A 20928-nucleotide genomic window follows, 5' to 3' on the forward strand; every position below is an offset into this window, starting at 1 on the left:
AAGCATCCAAACGGCCTAAACCGATTGTATAAATGTATCATTATCTTGTAATTGCGATTACAATTAGACTTATTTCTGTAAATGAATGTTTTTTTTATTCATTTTTGATCGCAGATTTTGCGAGGGTGATATTCTCCATATTAAAAGCAATATATGGAATACGAAATCGCACGCAGCGCGAAGAAAAATCTCATGTATCATAAATCTGCCCAAAAAATAATATTGTTTATGTTGATTTCGGAAAAAATTATTAGCTTACTTCAAAACTCCGGACATTTAGACATATTTTAGAAATTCCTCCCGGACGCAGTTTTAACAGTGAAATTCCGAGCATGTCTCGGAAATTCCGGACGTATGGCAACCCTATTGTAGCAGTGTGGGGATGACTCGAGTCAACTTTTTCATAGGACTTGACTTCACTTTGCAAAAAATCACTTAACTTGACTTTTCAGAAGTGTGGCTTGACTCGTGACTCGTCAGAACAAAATCTACGAGTCAATTTCAAGTCATCAAGTAATCGATGTCGACTACATTGCTTGTATATGTTTGAATTGTTCGCGATACGTTGGTGTGAGCTGTGAATGCAACGAGTCATTCAATGATTGTGCATTTAACCAAGTATCCATTGCTATATCACAAATAAATTGACCACGAACGAGCTTATCAAGACTCTTAGGAATGTATCTCTGCTCTATATAGACTGGTCTCAGGCAGGACAGTAACTGCCGAACCCCAAACCCCCAATTGGGGGGGGGGGGAGCTCGAAAGGGGCCCAAAATTATTGCGTGAATTAGCAGAAATTATAGAAACGAAATAACATCGTGTTACGGAGTCATACCAACGGGCCCTACAGTTTTTTGACACCTCACTCAGCTCTACCGGTAAATCTGATTACGTGAGCAGTGAGGACAAGAATTTGATAGCAATAGGCCTATATAAGCAATTCCCGATCTTATTGACTGATTTTATCATGAATTATCGAAAATTTTCGCGCCTCGCGCTGGCTCACTGAACAGTACGAATAATTTCGTTGCAAAAGAAAACAACGGGATTCGGATAGTAGGTTTATCACTCTATGGGAGCCCAAGACCCAATTTATTTTAGGGGGCCTGACGAAGTGCTGTTTTGTTCCTGCCAACGCGTATTCGCCCGAAGATGTCTAATTATTATTGAGGGGTCCTACGTTTTCAAATACACCTCACTCAGCTCTACTGATTTTATCATGAATTATCGAAAATTTTCACGCCTCTCGCTGGCTCACTGAACAGTACGAATAATTTCGTTGCAAAAGAAAACAACGGGATTCGGAGTAGGTTTATCACTCTATGAGAGCCCAAGACCCAATTTATTTTAGGGGGCCTGACGAAGTGCTGTTTTGTTCCTGCCAACGCGTATTCGCCCGAAGATGTCTAATTATTATTGAGGGGTCCTACGTTTTCAAATACACCTCACTCAGCTCTACCTGTAAATCTGATTACGTGAGCAGAGAGAGGATAAAAATTGATAGCAATATATACATGCAATCCCCGATCATATTGACCGATTCAATCATAAATTATATAATTTTTTCGCGCTTCGCGCGTTTAGTCGCGAAAAGCTAACTCAGTTAATGGCCCCAATGTTGATGATCAGTAGCGGTAAATAGCGTATAGCCTGAGGGGGGTCTGGGGGCCAAGCCCCCCAGAAGTTCGGATTATTATCATATGGGGAGGCCCAAGATCAACGTTTGGGGGAGGGGCTGATGAAGTGCTGTTACGGCCCTGGTCACAGGGGCCAGTGTCACTGCGATTTGTAAAATGTGTCCTCTTTTCCTGGTTTCAAAATATGGTAACCCGAAGGTGTATGGGCAATTAGGCATGCAACATATCAATTTGTTTCAACTCTCTGAGGTTTCGTATTCGATCCTCCATTTGTTAATTATAGACCGAGGCTATGTACAGCTGGTTATGTAATTTAGCAGTTTAACGATCGAGATGGTGTAATGGTGATGCGTCCGGCCTCTCGATAGATGGGTCGTGGGTTCGATTCCCGGCTGGGTCAGACCAAGGACTCGAAAACTGTTATCAACAGCCATCTTGCTAGGCGCTCAGCATCCACGGATAGCTTTGAGGACGAAAAAACATCGGTGCATACCTTACGGTCGTATCGCATCATTACGTGCAGGCGAAAAATAATATCATATCTCTATCCCGCATGCGTAAGCGATGCACCACCTTTTTGCATGTAGGCTACCTCCATCGAGAGTATCAAGTATCAGTATTTCGAACTGTTGATTTCCACAGCCCATTGAAAGAAAGATTGTATTTAAAACAAGTGGTGCTTTAAAATACTTTGTTTTGAAACAGTGTTTTGCATGCTTTTTTAAAATTTGTATATTTATACCAGAATTGTCTAAATCAGTGATTCCCAAGTGCGGCCCTGAGGGCCGCATGCGGCCCCCAGATGGCCTTCTTGCGGCCCCAAAAATATATTAGGAAATCGATTAATGACAAAAATAAAATATATATTTAGAAAATACTCTTGCTTGACTTGACCTCTGTGGTTTTTAATAATAGAATTGCAGGAAAGTTATGAGTATAGACTGCTAACGTTATGTCACTGCTGTTTCAATGCAATGTGCCCTAACTTTCCAGTTGAACGAGCAGTAGCTATAGATATAAATAGGTAGTGATAACTTTCAAAACCGGAGGAAAATCTCTTCCTCGTGGTCGCTTGACTAAAAAAGAAAAAGAGGCTCAACTCCCGGAAAATACAGTTTTTCTTTCACATTAACAGGTGGTTGACTGAAAAAAACTTCCCGGTCCAGCTCCGAAATAGCCGCCGTAGCGTTCCTACAGTGCTGACTTAATGTATATCAGTCGAATTTGGCCCTATATGTAACCAAAATCCTCAAAAAAGAAGACAAAATCTCAAGAAAGAAGACATTTGGGCGTCCTCCGAGGACACTTTAAAAACAATCAAAAAAGAGGACAAATCATCTTAAAAGAGGACTTATAGTAACCCTATGATAACTAGATGTGCATCACGTGACTCACGGTTGAATACGCCGAGCTGCATACTGCTTAGTCGGCTAAAAGCAGCATAATTGGTAGTCCCATATTCAGGGCCGTAACTGCCGCACCCCAAACCCCCCCCAATTGAGGGGGCCGAGCTCGAAGGGGGCCCAAAATTATTTCGTGAATTGGCATAAATTATAGTATATTTTTTGAAAATTTATGCAACTTCTTAAAAAATTTTTCGCGCGGGGCGCGATTTCAATTCACCGCATATCTTGATTATTGGGTACTCTCCCCCAGGAGAAAATACGCAATATTTATAGAAATGGGCATATCAGCGTTGGCCATGACCGCACCAGAACGCACCAAGACATATAAAGTTTTAGGCCATGTAACATGTGACTCCAAGAAGTGTGAACGATCGGCAGCAAGAAAGCCTTGGCCGTAAAGGACTGCTTTTATGCTGACCATAAACTTCGAAATACCAAAAACTTCGTTATATATACAAAATACATATAGGTTTATTTTTCCATACAGGCGCCTAAATGACTGGCGCCGAATGTTCTTGTCCTGGCAATCTGAACCTCACAAGACAAATACCATCCTGCAGGAAAGAAAATGATAAGCCAGTGAAGAAATACCAATCTGAAATCGTGTGATCTTCCAGTTTAGTAGGTTTGGGCAATTCTACATTTTTTGATATAGCAGACACCAGGATGTCACGAAATAACATCATGTGAAGAAGTCATACCTAGGGGTCTGCCCGCCCGAAGATGTTTAATTTTACGGGGTCTGCAGTTTCAAGACACTTCTCACTCAGCTCTACCGATAAATCGGATTACGTGGGCAAAGAGGACAACCATACAATTCCCGATCTTATACTCACCGATTTTATCATGAATTATCGAAATATTCGGGCGTCGCGCTGTCTCAATACACAGTACAACTTTAATTTCGTGGCAAAAGCGAACAACGTCATGTGGGGTCAGTTTATCACCCTATGGGAGCCCGGGGTCCTGACGAAGTGCCGTTACGTTCCTGCCAACGGGTATAGCCTACCCCCGGATATGTTTAATTCCTTTTGAGGGGGCCTATACCTTTACAAACACCCCTCACACAGCTCTACCGGTAAATCAGATTACGTGAACAGAGACAAGATGAAAATTGATAGCAATACATGCAATTCCCGATCATATTGACCGATTCAGTCATGAAACTAAAGAAATTTCGCGCGTTTCGCGCGTTTAGACGAGAAAAGCTGATTCACTCAACGGACACCCAATGCAGCAGACAAGTAGCGGTAAACGGTGTACAGTTTTGAAATCCCGTCAGGGCAATAAAGCTACTCTGAAATAGCCATGATGACTGTTTGGGTCCGTTTCATAGCCGTAGTATTCGTGCGGCCCCGACCGTACTCTGAAATTCTAAATCTGGCCCTCACACCGAAAAAGTTTGGGAACCACTGGTCTAAATAGTTTCGAAAAAAACGTGCAGTATATGAGACTACGGACGACTTGCCCAAAATATAGTCGATATGTAATGGCTGAAAATCTCGGAATAGTCGTCGGCTCAACAGTTATAGCCCGTAGTTATATTTCATTGGTATGTAGCGGATGTTCTGATGATAATGAACGCCGGCCGTAAGAATGCTACGTAATGAGGTAGTCCTGGCCGGAAACCAATTTCCCTAAATATTAGCTATATTGTTCGTATGTTGTCAATTATGACTTTCAATTTCAATACAATGTGACGTCACAATTGAAGAGACACAACGTCATGGCTTCAAAAACATTTCAAAACATGTTTTAAACATGCTTGTTTTAAATGCAACCTCACCTCACCAATTCTGCAGTGAAAGAGATCGATTCTTTCATGATGGTGGTTCGCGATACATAAGACGCTGCCGCAGTGTCTATCGTAGTCAACTGAATATAATTGTCTCTTTTGCGGAAATAAAGACCATGTTATCCTGGATTTGTACGGGTTTTAACAGATTACCATTCACCGACTGAATGTCGTTCACGACAATGATGCGTGATAATATTTGGTATACCATCGATGTGGCGAGAGATGTACATAATTTCACAAGGTAGTATTTAAGCTCTCAGCGGACTGCTTGTGTCAAAATGTTACGACCGTAGACGGCTGGAATTATTCCCTTGTTTTCGAATATGCGGATGAACGTCCGACAATTATTGCGACAAAACAAATTAGCGCCTGCAGGTAAAGGTTCAGACTCGACAAGTAATTTGACCTTTAGAACACTAACGAATCTCCCAAAATCGACTTTGAAATGCAGATGTTTAATTTTTTGCAAACACAGGGCGTCGTTGTTGCAGTCTCTGAAAATAGCGATTCAGCCTTCGACCGATGGTTCAACATATGGGAAATTCGAGCGTGTAGAAGTGCTTTGATTCAAACGCATGAACAAACTGAATACGATTTTTCGAAGTCCTGGTCCTGCAATTACGCAACAGGGCGAGAAAATATTATACCGGGTATAGGGGCGAGCCCGAAATGGCTAATATGTGCAGACGATTGAAGGTTGAAATATAGTTTCGGAGGCTTCGGAATGTTTTGACGGCAAAATATTGGAGGCTTCCGAAATTTACTCGTTGAGATTTCAATCGAAGTTGTTTCGTTCTCGTTTACATCACAATGCCATGGATGATGATTTGCTGATTGCCAACTTTCAAATATTTTTGCGGTTCGCGAGAAGCGTGCCTTGGATCCACCGTAAGAAAAAATCGGGAAAAAAACATAGAAACAACTGAAAGATATTTGTGCATGAGGTCGTTTTTCTTGCTCTTTGAATGTGGAGATTTTGAAATATATTCTCGATTCTTCGAACTCGACACAAAATAATAATTGGTACAAACAAGTCTTACATCGACGGTGACAGAGTTATTTCGGCCTACCCTTCATTTACATAGAAAATGTGACGTTGCAACGACGACCAACATGAATGGGAATCTCAACAGCTCGACGGATATGACGCTATTATAATAGTGACATCACGAATTATGATCAAAGTCGAAATGCTTAGTTCCGAGTTTACAGTGCTTCGTGACGCGCCAGCGTCCGGAAAAATCGCCGAAAGATATCTACGGCAACGTTAGGCTACTTGCTGGCTCGGCACGGCCCGAAGCGCAAAGTCATCTATTGGCCGGTGCACACCGAAGTTAGCGACGCTGTTGAGTGTGGATTTGAGATAATCGGTATGTCTTATGCACACCAACATCGTCGATTCTCGGCCGCAGTACGGTTCGAATTGTCGGAGATCAATTAATCTGGGCTACTCCGTCGCTGTTCCGCTGTTCTTACGGCGTCTTTACAATTATACCCGGTGAAGGACGAATACGAAAAAGCGAATGAAAAGACATACGAAAAGCGTCTTAAAATGGCAGCCGAAAGATCAAGATCGATCACTGCTGCATCGGGCATTAGGCCGAGGTGAATTGAGAGGCAGCACGTGATCGTTTCAACACCCTTCTATCTGTTCAAATACATCATCGCAGCATTGTGTTTTGTGTATCGCATTGTATATTTTGCGTCTTTACCGGATAAAAATAATGGAATGCCGATTATGCGATTATATTATATACAATTCCAATCATAAATGTGATGCAAATCTATTTATACACACAGTGAAAATGGTGTGTCTGCAGCGGATTAGAATGAATAGAACCGCTGATTATGATTGTTATCAATTGCGAGCGGGATTCTCTCATTCCGAAAAAAATTGTTTCAGCATCTCGTCGTTAGAAACTTTCGTTCCTTATCAGAAGGTGTTTGACGAGATACTCGAGTTGGAAGTTCGTTGAGCTATAGTTTTCGCCGAAAATAGGATTTATAAACATCACATCACTATGGAGATATATATACACAGCAAAGTTTCTCAACGCGGGGTCCATGAAGCCCCTCGGAGGTCCGCGGACAAGTTTTTAGGGTTCAAGAATGACCAGTGATGAAACTATAACCACAAAACTGCATGAACCTTTTTGACATATGTATGTCCCTATTTTGTGGTATTTACCGATAACAAGCGTAACCGATGGCATTTTTTAGTCAACAGGTAGCTTTTCAGGCAATCAATAGACCAGATGGCAATATGAGGCGCCATGATTACGACCAGGCGGAAGTTAAAACCTTCATTTAGTCATTAGTTTCTCAAATGTCGTGGTTATTGGATTCAGCACGCAACCACTCAAAACGTTTGGGGGTCCGCGCTAGATAGAAGGTTTAGAAGCACCGATCTTGATTCTATAGGGCGAAGCGTAATTCTTTCCTGCACCGAGTGTCGCCTGAATGCCGATACACACGATATTCATAATGTGGTGTTGTTTTGGAAAAAAAATCAAAGGTCGATCTGTTTACATTTCAGCTCTATTTTTGACTTCATTGCTAACAATGGATCCCAGTCGGGTGTTGCGAACTATTTTATTTATTTCTACCTTCTTCGTTTTGAGTGGTATGGCGTGCGCCCAATCAAAAGAACGGCGGTATCGCAGCGGCGGAGGAGTGAATATTTTATTCGTTCGCGCGACTTCGGTCCGGGTTGGCTTCGTCTACGTGCAAGGAGTGACGAAATATTAGTGAGTTGTCCTTAGCGATAGCGACCGGTAGCGATTTTGTCCTCCGCGCGTCGGTAGCGATTTTGTGCTGAAAAACCCGCTAACTGATCCAGATGTGATCAGTGACGAAATCCACCTTATCGGTTCACATCTTTCGCAAGCGGTTATGTTTATAGACTATAGTACCACTTCTATTTAGCAGTAGGACTGTGTAAAAATTGAGTACCCGAGGTAATTTGGTATTTTTCGACAATGTCGATTTCATCGCACTAGGTCACGATGCTGTAGGTTGATGACGATTTTCAAGGTTTCCTCAGTCGAAAAAAGTATTGACACCGTAATTCTCGTCGATACATTTACTCGGTGACACTACGGAGCGAATAAGAGTCGAATACTTACTTATTAGACTTTGAATTTTGTAAAAGAATAAAGCAAGTTTTGATGTTTCTGCACCGTTTTTATGAGCGGAATTGTCATAACAACTGGGCAAAATAGCCCATATGTCCCATAGATTTTCAAATATTGCGTCCGTGTATCGTGTCATTAATTATTTTGCATTAGTCCCGTATTTTGAATGTGTCCACCTGTGATTTACATCTGTTAAAGGTTTGCCCCCCCACACAATTTACTTTGTGAAACTACTTACTAGATTACATTTCGGGCGTTCATTTTCTACTTCCGCTTGTTTTAAAAATCGCACTTGAAGTTGAGCATGACATTTTTTTAGTTCTAAAATTGAGTACTAACGATGACTACATTGATCATCTCTGAAATGATCATACGATTCAACGGGATCAAGATAATTTAGGCCACGAGTGTCAATGTCAACTTGGGTCGCGGGCTGGATTCAAACCTTTTGTTCACTCGCGGGCCTGATCAGTCAAATGATTCCAAAATTCACCTCTAAATTAATACCGGTGTTTTACACATGAATGCTTTATTATAGAATGTAATGTGTTTACATTCTATAGCTTTATTATCAACTTGTATGCCAGATTAATAGTAACCGGGAGACAACGGTTTCGCATAGGCGTTTTTCACCTCTGTGATTAACCACTTTTTGGTCGATTTGTCCTGAAAACTCTGATTGTACGCGTTATTAAAGATCTCAGCAATAGTTAGAAATGTGTTGGATAATACAAGCATTTATCACAATCCATCAATGGTCTGGCGGGCAGGATGCGGACCGCGGGCAGTATGTTTCACACCCCCGATTTAGGCGAAACCCCTTGATTTTATTATAATCCACGTATTCTATTTTGTCCCACACATATGTCGTGGAATATTTATTTGAAATTGCACCAAATGTTGACCCACTGCATTCATCATCAAAGCGTTTTAGTTACATAATAAAAACGGATTTTGCTGTTGATTTTATAAGTTTCAAATGGAGTTCAATGTCGATAGTCTCTTGAAATGTATCAAACCGAAACCACGTGCACTTTCGGTCAATGGCCTCTGTGCGAACTTGGCAGAAAGACACTCAAATTGTTTTCAAGTTACGGCGATAAGTTGCGAAACATTACGCAGGCGTGATAAGAAGTAAAGTATAAAATGACGGTAAATGCAAGGTGTATAGTAAAGATCAACATTCGATTCACTCGAATTCCGCCGCACTTTATGACGACTTTGCATGAACTCACATTCAATTCGTCTGGTGCCTTCTAATCAATGATTATAACGACGCGAGACCACGGCTTCCTTGGGGCTAACTTGGCGGGTTGTGCAAGATTCAGTTTATTTTGGTTTGAAATAATGAACATTTGGTAACGTCGTAATCGAGGTGGTCGTTGCCATCGCGTGACCCGTGTAGTCACGAACAGTGCGAAATTTATAATCGAGTTTATTTATATCCGAGTAGCCCACAGTATGCGACGGAACGACTCTAAACAAGCAGAAACGACGGCATGATCTATGACGTCGTGAACTCAAAGCTTCGAAGTCAGAACTATGCGGTTCCATTTCAGTGTGAACGCAAGAGAATGGGTGGGAGGACGCAAAGTCGGCAATGAAGCTTTCGGGATTTGGCTGAACAGCCGGAAAAGATCTACGACCTTACACAATCTCAACCCAGGAGTGCGTTTGTAAAGCTCTAACTTTTCCGATCACGAGCGTGTGTCTGAACCCTCGTAGACAGTTCCACCTAAAATGATAGTGATACTGTAACTCAGGGGTTCTCAACTTCCCTTGTATGACGCGCCGCATTTTAGCAGCAAAAAACGCTGCGGGCCGCAGAACATTATTACTATGTAGGCCTATTTATGGGATACTAATATTATTTATAGGATATGCTACTACTGTAGCCTATTTACCTGTCGTATACTATACATGCATTTAGTACATTTTTATGAATTCTAAGGCAGCAATGGACAGCGTTCGTAAATTTGCGGTTGCTGTTTATTGTGAGAATGTATGTTTCTTCCAACGGCACAAGTAATGAAGCGTGCAATGCATTCGTTGCCAATTCGGTACATGCACCTCCAAACCAACCCTTCCACCATATAACCGAACTGTATTTTTCAATGCGTGAGCGTGAAAGTTTAAAATTACGGTAACTTTTTCGTGACAGAGGCCCTTATAACTTTGAGCTCTCAATGATATGAGAAGTCAGGCGTTCGGGGTCATTTCTGAGCAAACCAATCAACCATTCCCCTTTCCTTTCATGGCTGGAGCCCTGCACCAATACTTACAGAAGTCAGCTTGGTCAAATTGATGATTTACGCTGGTTCCCTCCCCACGTTTGCCTTGCACGCATTTTCTCTGCAAATATATCCACTGTGATAAAATGCACCCAGATAATTAGCTGTGTAGTGTCTGTGGATTCGTTGGATTTGTCCAATGCTAGGTGGCTAAAGTGAGTCTATACGCAACAACGTGTTTCAGAACATGTGATAAAAGGTCGACTGACATTGTTGTTAATCTTCTGATCACGGTTGAATCAGATAACTGTAGCTTCGAAATTTATCAATTGATGTTGTCCTTGCTGCTAAGATTCGGAAACAGTGAGTTTTATTGAAATAACACCTTCTTTAGCATATTTCTTGGGTTTCGCGATATACCAAGCAATTTTGAACGATGCGTCTGTAACGTCGTCGTTAATTTAAACAACGCCTCTAAATATGGATTTCCGGCTTGACAGCTAGCTGGTAACGTTTTCTAAGATCAGGCGATATGCATAAAGATACAGAAGAAACTGTCGTGGTATCATTTTAAGCTTCTACTCTACGTTACAACAACTGTTCTTCGACAAATAAGACATATCGGTTTTCCATTTATATCTAAGAAAGCAAATTCCTTTTGCCACGCAGAGTTACATAGTTACATTATAAACTCAGTTTTCGCTGTTTATTTTCCCGCTCCTTGTTCTTTCTTCTGTTCAAACCATTCGCGGCGAGTGAAACACTCTTTAAAAGTGTACTACACTATAGGGCAGGCCTGGGCAAAGTGCGGCCCGCCGAGCGATTCTGTGCGGCCCGCGAAAGGTTGCTTAAAATTTATAACATCAAACCTACTTTTTAATGTTGCTGCGTGGACTAAAACCATAGGATGTATAAACTGAACCGGAAATTCGTTTACTATCAAGCCTGTTCATTTACATAACGTGATTACGCAGCCTATACCTATTACCTACCTCACATGCCTAATCCAGATTCAAAGTAAAGTCAATGTAGCAAATTATGCAGTTAGATTTAAAGTCACAAGAAGTCACCAAACCTTCTTTGTTGCCATTGTCACATTACGCATTACACGATCTGTGTGCGTTTCAAATTGTTACGTGTGTGTTTCCAAATCCATAATTCGTGAAACAATTGAATCAGTGCCCATGATTTATATGAATATATCGCCACCCATAAATGATGTCAAAAAAAGAAAGCCAAAAGTTGAAATTCAAAGATGGTTAATAACTGCAACCTTGGCTAAACAACGAGGCCATTTCGGCAAGCTGCACACTTCTCGGAAACGAGCTACCAAGACAATAAGCTATATATTATCCTCAGGACTGCAACTCCCGCACCCCAAACCCCCCAATTGGGTGGCGAGCTCGACGGGGGCCCAAAATTATTTCGTGAATGAAAATAAATTAGAGAGTATTTTTCTGAAAATTTATGCAACTTCATTCAAATTTTTCTCGCGCTCCGCGCGATTTACAGATCGGTGGTTTTTAGAATTGGGCATTTCGGTGTTAGCCATTACCGCGCCACGACGCGCCAAGATAAATGAACTTTATGCCAACACGGGATTGCGAGAAGGCACTGTAATTGCAACTGCTGATCAAATTAACTAAGTAAAGGGAAAAAAGCTTGACAGCGAGAAAACCTTGGCCGAAAAGGACTGCCCTTATGTTGACTGAAAACCACGAAGACCAATTGTCCGTAGGCAATATTTGCCAGTGAAGAAATACCAATCGGGAATCGGGTGCGTCTTTTTAGTTTGGTACGCTTTGCCAATTTCAATATCTTTTCACATAACAGACGGGAGGTCACGAAATAACAAACGAAGTAATTATACCAACGGGTCCTCCCGAATATTTCCAAGACAGTAGGCCTACCTCACCCAGCTCTAGCGGTGAAACTGAGTAGGCCACTAATACGTGGGCAGAGAGAGGTTAAAAAATATAGCAATATATTTGCAATTACCTATATTACTGACCGATTGAATCATGAATAATGAAAAAATTCCGCGCTTCGCGCGATTACGGCATAAACGTTGCCAATTAGTGTATACAAGACATCTCGTGCATCTCGATGGCGGCTAGTCTGGGAGCGAAGCCCCCAGGTGCTTGGTTTAGAACTCTATGGGGGCGCCCAAGACCAACGTTTGGGGGGATGACGACGGGTTGTTTCGGCCATTCCAAATACATTTTAATTTAAAGACAGAAAAACGCGGATAGGGGTTTACTGAAAATAAATAATTTTTGGGGTAATCAACCGTCACTTTGTCATTTCCCAATATCAATACATCCACTGAGCACCAATTCGTGTAATTCACTACTTCCAATTTAGAAATAAAATCAATACGCTGGATATTCTAAAATTTCTTACTCGGCCCGCCAACATATTTCTGCTTCTCATTTGGCCAGCGGGAAAAAATAGTTGCCCACCCCTGCTATAGGGGGATTCTCTTGGAACAAGTGCCCTGCTGAATGCCGATTTAAAACAATAACAATCAACTCGAGCATATATCAAGAACCTAGAACACAACGAAGAATGAGTAGTCAATTACAATAGCAAATTCAATTAATATGTAACAATACAGTGCCAGCAGTAATTGCGTTCATAATGAAAGACGTCCCGGGTCGCATGCTGCCCGCCCGCCGCGAGTTGAGAACCCCTGCTGTAACTGATCGGCGTGTATCCTATTTGCTTGGTTTTCAATTCTAGTTATTGTATTTCGATGCAAAATGGAAATATGTTTTCGTATTTTCAAAGAGAGAATACCTTATACGGGTGCAAGCGCACGCTAAGAATCGTCCGATAGGATCACTTCCTCAAAAAGTGGTCCGCACTTCGCAACAATGCTACACATGCAACGCAATGCCAGACAATGAAAGTAAGTCTGAGATGAGTCGATATGATCTGATTCTATGCCTGTGGCCTGCGTTTCCATTAATTGGGTTGTTTATATTTGACATCGATTGGAAACCAGTCTTTATCCTTACAAAACTGATAGCGTAACCGACTGACAGCTTCGAAATTCTGAAAATAACAACAAATAATTATAGTCAGATTATATTTGCATCTTAACAAGACACACGCTATGTACAATGTGATAGGACACAATGCGATGTAATGAACATACAGCAGGATGCTGAACGATCAGTTGCAGTTGCGGTCTCTTAAACTGGCATCCACTTCGACCTAGTGATGCCAATGTCACAGTTCCTTTTTTTGATGTTAGTCTCTATTCAGCGGCAACAAAGGATCATTTCGCTTGAAGCCAGAATTAGAAAGGCCGTAATGTGTAGGCTTGGAGTCATATTTAATTTCTATTTGCCGGTTGTAATTATACGAATACTGGAAATGGGGTCGGTCGATTACTCGGCATACGGGCAACCTAAACCACTGCTTAGGACATATAACTGATAGTGACTAAAGTTGAATGAATGACTTGGAAAGCTTGACTATGTGACTGCGAGTACATGACTACAAAACGCCAGTTACTTTGCATTGAAGATAAATTGGTAATTTTCGACCATGCGCGATTGCGCGAATAGTTCTAGTAGGCCTATCTGGAAATATACTACTAATTGCCTACAATCTTTACTATTTACACTCGACTCGATTATTGTGCCCAGTGCCAAGTCTCACTAAAATGCAGACGTCTCAATAACGTCGTCGATTTTCAGTGTGTAAAGTACCAGGCAAGGAGTTCGATTGTCCGCATGACAAAGACGCATGTCTGAACGAGGTCAGATACTCAAAAGGCGTTCCGACAATTACTAAACGTTGTGCGCAATGGCGCCCGGAACTAGGCAAACAGATCCAAAACGGGCGTGACGTAACAATGGCTTGTTCTGGACGAGAGAAGTGAGTGACTGTTGCGTTCGTTGTTGTTCCGTTCGAAACAATCATTTCGTTCAGTATCAAAGACGTCACGTGTAAATGTATGTGCAAAAGCAACTTATGCAATAAAGTCGAGGTTCCTTGCTTGGACGGTCAGTGAATGGAAAATGATTACATGATTTCTAATAAAGACAACTCACCAGCTTAAAGAAGCATGTTTCTGTCATTTCTCCACAGAATGCTTCACAGAGCTGCCAACTCCAGACAACAGCTATATCAAATGTACGGAAAGTTTAAGGGTTGGATCAGTATGCACGTGGGTCTGCCTCCCCGGGTATAGAATCAAAGGGACATCAAGATCCGTTTGCAGGAGAGATCGCACTTGGAGTGTGCTAAACCCGCCTGTTTGCGTCGGTGAGAGCCATTGGTTTTACATCGGATACAAAATTTCCTCAACTCTGAAAATCATTTTGTTCCTCAGGGAAGTACTATAAACCCTCAGTTCTGCAGCCTCATCGGTGCCCGGATCTGGAACCTCCTGAAAAGGCTTTCATGGAATGCACGAACGGAAACAATCTCGGCTCTGTTTGCACGTTCAAATGCTTTTCGTGGGTGTCGTGATCTCTGATCACTGTTGTTTGGATTAATATTGAATCATGATTTGCATTTTTAGAAACAACATACTTCGAGGTAGCAGCAATATGGTTAGCGACGGCTACCCCGGCAAATGGACCGGAACCCCCGCTTCGTGCGAAGGTTTGAACTCGGATCATATATGATTTTCCATGCAAATGTAAAAAACGTCGATTTTGAAATTATTTTCTAGAGCTCACTTGCAGTACGATAGAAGAGTGGAATGGATTAACTAAGGAATGCACGAACGGTGAAGCGGTTGGGTCAGTCTGTGAGTTCTCCTGTCCGGAAAACAAAAAGCTCATGGGAAGTCGCAGGTTGATATGTCAACCGACAGGTCATTGGTCGTCTATCATTCCGAAATGTATAGGTCAGGGATCATCCCTACCCATCCCTGAAAACTCTCTTACAGACATTTCTCGTCACAGAACACGACTGCTCTATTTTGCCAATGCTGTTCGACAACGTTCTCATGGAGTGTTATCGCATCCCATATCGCCAGTCTGTCAAGATGTGCTCGTTCTCTTGCAAAGGAGCCTATGAAATCGTTGGGCCGTCACGCTCATTTTGTTACGAAGGAAACAGCTGGACGAATAATCCGCCGACATGCCAACGTGAGTAGCATTGGACTTCGTTAAACACCAAATGCCTTCACCAGTCTGGTTCAAGGCATCAGATGTCAACCGTCAGTGTTGGCACCAAGGAAGGGATTTGTGCGATGCTCCAAACGTGACTTCTACGATTCAGTGTGTACATTCTCATGCGATTACGGGTACAGCATGCGCGGGCCGCAGAAAAGAACCTGCGGAATCAGAGGCTGGTCTGAAGAGTCCCCGATCTGCAAACGTGCGGACAACTGACATAATTAAATTCGTAAACACTCGTGACGATTCACTTTATATCCAGCGATCAGATGTCCAGCAATCCGTCTTATCAACGGCCTTTATTGGTGCCACCAGGGACAAAACCTTGGCAGCATTTGTCGCTTATCATGCTTTCGTGGGTTTGGCTTGGAGGAGGGGTGGGTCAATAATAGGCTGCGATGCGTGGGAAAGTCTGAGGAGGAGATTTCATCCGGGTCGGAATGGGCCATGCTTGGTCGATGGAGTTCACGAGTTCCGCGTTGCGTCGGTGAGTTCCAGATCAAATCGGTCCTGATATCAGATATTTTACAAGTTCCTCCGTTCAGTGATCGTGTGCCCACAACTTGGCGCAGTGCCGGATAATGCCGACAGAAAATGCTCTTCTGATTCAAACACAGTTGACACTGTATGCATATACGAGTGCAACAGCGGGTACACGATGACGGGGTCCTCTCGTACGACTTGTGTGGCGACCTCTTACGGCGGTGCAAAAGGGGAATGGAGTCATCAACAGCCGTTCTGTCAGAGTGAGGAATTGAAAATAGTTTGGCAGAAATCCCAGTTTTGAATGACACCTTGCGATCTTTCTGTAGGCAACACCTGCAAATACGCAGGGGTCATTGTAAACGGTACCGTGAACTGCACGGATGATGATTTTGCCGGCTCTGTGTGCACTGCTGTTTGCAACTATGGATACGAGCTACAAGGACAAAATCCTGTTCGATGCTCATCCGACGGTGTATGGTCCCACCGACTTCCTCGCTGCACAAGTGAGTTTGTGAATTCGAGCGTAACAATGATAAGCATTAGTGATTTCTCGTATGCTAGTTGCAACGTGCACCGGTATCCCTACTTTGATAAACGGTCGGTATGTTTGCGGGAGAGACTTGAAATTCGACTTCGACCACGAGTGTGAAGCAAAATGCGAGTGAGTTCTGCAGAGATTATCATATTCCTCACTTTTTCCATTCGAGATCAATTACGTTTTTATTCCAGCGCTGGATTCGAGCTTTCCATGCCCGGGAAGGCCGTTTGTGATGTAGATGGACGCTGGTTAACGTCGGAAGAAGTTCGATGCCAAGGTAGGTCCGTCTGCGGTTCAGTGTTTCAAAACAAACTGTACTTTGTCTCTGTCAGATGTGAACGAGTGCGAATCGCGGAACCAGAAAGGCACACGAACAAATGGATTCTGTGAACAGATTTGCATCAACACAGTCGGATCCTATTACTGCGATTGCGAAGACGATTATATACTGAATGAGGACGGCAGTAACTGCACGAGTTCTTTTTATCGTGTCAAAGCGTGAACCCTTGGGTCGTTCTTGGCCATTTGGACGGGTCCTGCCCAGGTTTTGTGCAACATTACTTTCACATAAAACAAATTCATCAAAACTTCAAGTTTATCGTTTATCACCCGAACAACTGCGCACACTCTTATCAATGGTGAGCAATCCGATGGCAACGAGAGCCTCAACAACATACATGGCGATCACGCAGGCAAACGCAATTACAACGTCAAAAGCATCGAATATCTTCATCCTGTAGGAGTCAGCACTCAGCCGTGACAGAATGACCAATTGGAAAATGGAGTAGGAATAATGGATTAATCCAGTGGTTCCGATACTTTTTGACTTATCGGAGTTATCGTCCACTTGAAAAGTTCAACATATCTTTATCGCTCCCCTAAAGACTGGACGTCCTCAGTAACCTCATCTTTTTACTTTTCGTAGGATTCTAGTAGGTTGTATCAACTGGCTCAAGTAACTTTTCATTTATTCTACTTCAACAGTTTTGTTTTCGATCCCGCCTCTCGAAACCGCCCACTTTGAGGGGGGCACTGGGTTGATCAGCTGTATATAACTGTTTATATCGTGTTAGCTATAGGTTTATAGTATTTAGATATATCAGTTGTATAGGTCCCATGTTAAAGACGTACTATCTATATCAACCATTACCTGATATTTTACACCGTAGTCATATCCCACTCAACTCTTACTGTTGAAGAAGGATGGTGCGAAGAGATTTAAATATTTTTAGAGAGAGAGAGAGATCGTCGTATGATGAATTTTTATATTTCATTAGATGATTACATTCCAATTCCTATTGGTATTATAATAATGTCATGAATGTCGGTGAGGTAAATCTGTTAGGATATGCTTGGATCGTGTATTCACTGTTCATAGTTGCAACTTTACATGCGATTTACCGTATGCATGACGTTTTCGTCATTACTTATTACAGACTGAATACTGCACGAACTTGGGTACGCTTTGAACACTACTGAAAACGATGAGTACCCTAACGTTATTCATGTCCTATCAAAATTACGCGTTCAAAATGTATGGATGTATAGTATATTACAAGGGTCGGGAACCTTTTTCGCCGGAATAGCCATATTGACCCTATATTTCCATTGTAAGTCCCGAAGTACCGCACATGTCAGACAGCTGTTACATCACAATCGAAAATTCGTGACGTCATGGTAGCAATAAATCGAAAATAAAACGCAAAAGGAGCAGTATCCATTTAGTTAGTTGATGGACAACTACCTAACGATTTTTTGAGTAGTTCTAGTTCTAGTTACGGATTTTTAAAATTGAGTAGATGTAGTTGTAGTTCTGGTTGCGGATTTTGAATATTGAGTAGCCTAGTTCTAGTTCTAGTTGCAGATTTTAAAAATTCAGTAGTTACAGTTCTGGTTGCACATTTAAAAATATTAGTTGCTGAACAAATAAAAAGCACGTTTGCATGCGGTAATGTTGTATAATATTGAATACAACCACGTGCAATGTGCATTGTACATACACCGAGCACATAGTTTGTCGCATCCAGGGATCACTCTAGATATCATTGATGATAGTCATGATATGCTAGTATTATGGATGATTCCGATATGACTCAACATTAGGGCTGATCGAAATTGAATACCTGAGGTATATTCGATTCTGAATCGAGTATTATGCTTCTAGTCAAGTATTCGAGTATCACACTCTAGGGATGGTGGGAACCCCTGGAAGGTTCATGTTCGTGTGAACGCGAACGTTTTTGAAAGGTTCTGTGTGAACGCGAACCTATGACGTCACATGACGTCATATTTCTAATTCCGACCCTACCTTTCATTGCAGTGATATATTAATGTACAATTGCACATGATACCTAGCAACAAACCATGCTACATTATCTCACAATGCTTAAGTAGGGGAAATGTCGGACCAAAAATGCATGAAAAATTCTCTGTGATAATCCCATGATTACAACAAAGTGTACTCAAAGGTGATGTGGACACAGAAAGAATTCTCTCGTTCACGCTTCACTTGGGTAGTCAAGATTGTTATATTCGATCCGTTTTCAGTACTGATTCAGTGCAAAAGTCGGTATTGATATATGTCAATTTTGACGATGTTTCATATTGATATGGGTGACAAGATTTCGCATGGTATATCTGGATGATGTGATCTAATACTGTACCAAGTTTCAAGGCCCTCACTTCATGATTAGGGCAGTAATTGCGTTACCGAAGTCAAGTATGCTATTATCGATACGTCTGAAACAGTGATTTAACGCAAACGTAGGTATCGGTATGTGTTGATTTTGACGATGTTTCATACCGGGATGGGTCACATGATTTGGTATGTTATATCTTAACGATATCATCGAACATTGAACCAAGTTTCAAGTTTGTCACTCAACGATTAATGTAGTAATTGCCTTATATTCAAATCGACTATGTATAGGTGTGCGCGAACTACGCAATACGCATAGCCGATTTTACGCAAAACTCGCTATTGATATGTTTTGATATCAAATTTTAAACTGATGCAGAGCTTCGTGAAGTAAGATTTGGCCCGGAAACGTGTTCGATTTGACTTCAAGTTCATGCTGTCTCCGGTGACAACATGCGACTCGCTGAGCTGACCCGCCAAGTACGAGCTGACTTGCTAAACCACGCAATTAGTACAATCATTCGTTTTCCATTAATTAATTTTGTGGATAGCCTGGCATCGATGCTGTCAGGTGATTGCGTGCGGCGCATTGTAGTCGTAGTAGGCTACGTCCGCAAGTGGTGGGAAATTAGAAAGATAGCTTGACCATAGGTGCTTGGTCTTACTCCAAAACGCTTCATCTTTGGATATTGTCGAAGAAAAGAATATTATTCGAGTTGACGTGGTCGGTTTATCCATGTCATCGGCGCGACATTAGCATATATTTATCTGGGAAAGTTAATTTTACCTCGACTCACACTCAGCAGACACTACCGTAAAATCATAACCATCATAAACATATTTAATTACGAATAAAACCCTCAAAATGTCACTCTCTAGCACAGGGGTTGCCAACCTGCGGCCGTAGAAGGAAATTTTGCGGCCGTGAAGGCGTAATTTAATTGGTATGTGTTGGCAGCCGTCGACATCAAAATTGAATTTACAAATTAACTCCCGAATTTTTAAGATATTTATTTAATCTTGAAATTTTCTTCGTGCTATGTGCGATTTAATACGACTTCATTTTTCTAATTTAATGTAGTCGTAGCGCACTTTGCAATCTGAGCCCCACAGTACAAATGCGAACAGCGGAGGAAAATGATGCACCCGATATTGAAGTACCAACTTGAAATCGTGTGCTCCTCACGAAAGAAATTTGTTTCTGGTACGTTTAGGAGATTTCAATATCTTACGCCACTATATCGACAACCCTGATGGGAGGTCAAGAAACAACAACATACGCCACAAAGTGAGTATTAACAATTGCCCCGCCCGAAGATGCATAATCATTCATAACTTGCCCTAAATTTTTGACCCCCCCATCAACTCTACCGACGAATCTGATCGCTTTGACTGAGAAAGATAAATATTTGATAGTAATATTTGAAACTATGAATATTATTGAAGAAATTTATTCGTGAACCTGAAAAAAATTTCGTGCTTTGCGTGAACATAACCGATCCAAGTAATTATTCATAACATGATCACTACGTAGCGATTTCGATGCGTATAGTAAGACGATATGAAAAGTTAGATTAGTCCGGAGTTATCCAAAAATAGACATGGACACTGGACAGTTTAACATGGCTATTTGGTGTCCAGTTGATTCTTTGCAACTATGTCCTGGAATGCGACCGTAGGCCATATGCGTAAGCGAAATGCGGCCGTCAAGCAAAAAGGTTGGCCACCCCTGCTCTACCTGCAGAAAAACGGCTGCATATATTACATTTTGGGTTGATATCAATTTTGAGGGTCCACCGGTCCGCCAAATATCTTTTGAAATTTTACCGGTCCGCGAGGTTGAGAACCACTGTTCTATCGACCCATCTCGGTATAAAACATCGTCAAAATCAACACATACCGATACCTACGTTTGC

At 41.9% G+C, this 20928-nt stretch overlaps 1 protein-coding gene across 1 annotated transcript; it reads left to right on the plus strand.

The window, feature by feature from the left end:
* Window positions 1-7320: 7320 nt before the first annotated feature.
* On the plus strand, window positions 7321-17802 carry LOC145448879 (P-selectin-like). The gene is made up of 17 exons (XM_080327324.1): window positions 7321-7591; window positions 9538-9646; window positions 13000-13120; window positions 13917-14097; window positions 14152-14225; window positions 14311-14487; window positions 14555-14681; window positions 14747-14829; window positions 14900-15076; window positions 15135-15320; window positions 15376-15552; window positions 15613-15837; window positions 15896-16096; window positions 16163-16339; window positions 16398-16497; window positions 16566-16651; window positions 16707-17802. Exons 1-17 carry the CDS (start codon window positions 7329-7331, stop codon window positions 16874-16876), a joined length of 2634 nt encoding a protein of 877 aa, XP_080183450.1. The 5' UTR covers window positions 7321-7328; the 3' UTR covers window positions 16877-17802.
* The last annotated feature ends 3126 nt before the right edge of the window (window positions 17803-20928 follow it).

This window comes from Botryllus schlosseri, chromosome 10 (assembly GCF_051294905.1).
Source record: "Botryllus schlosseri isolate E-star chromosome 10, Bs_hap1, whole genome shotgun sequence".
NCBI classification, from domain to species: domain Eukaryota; kingdom Metazoa; phylum Chordata; class Ascidiacea; order Stolidobranchia; family Styelidae; genus Botryllus; species Botryllus schlosseri.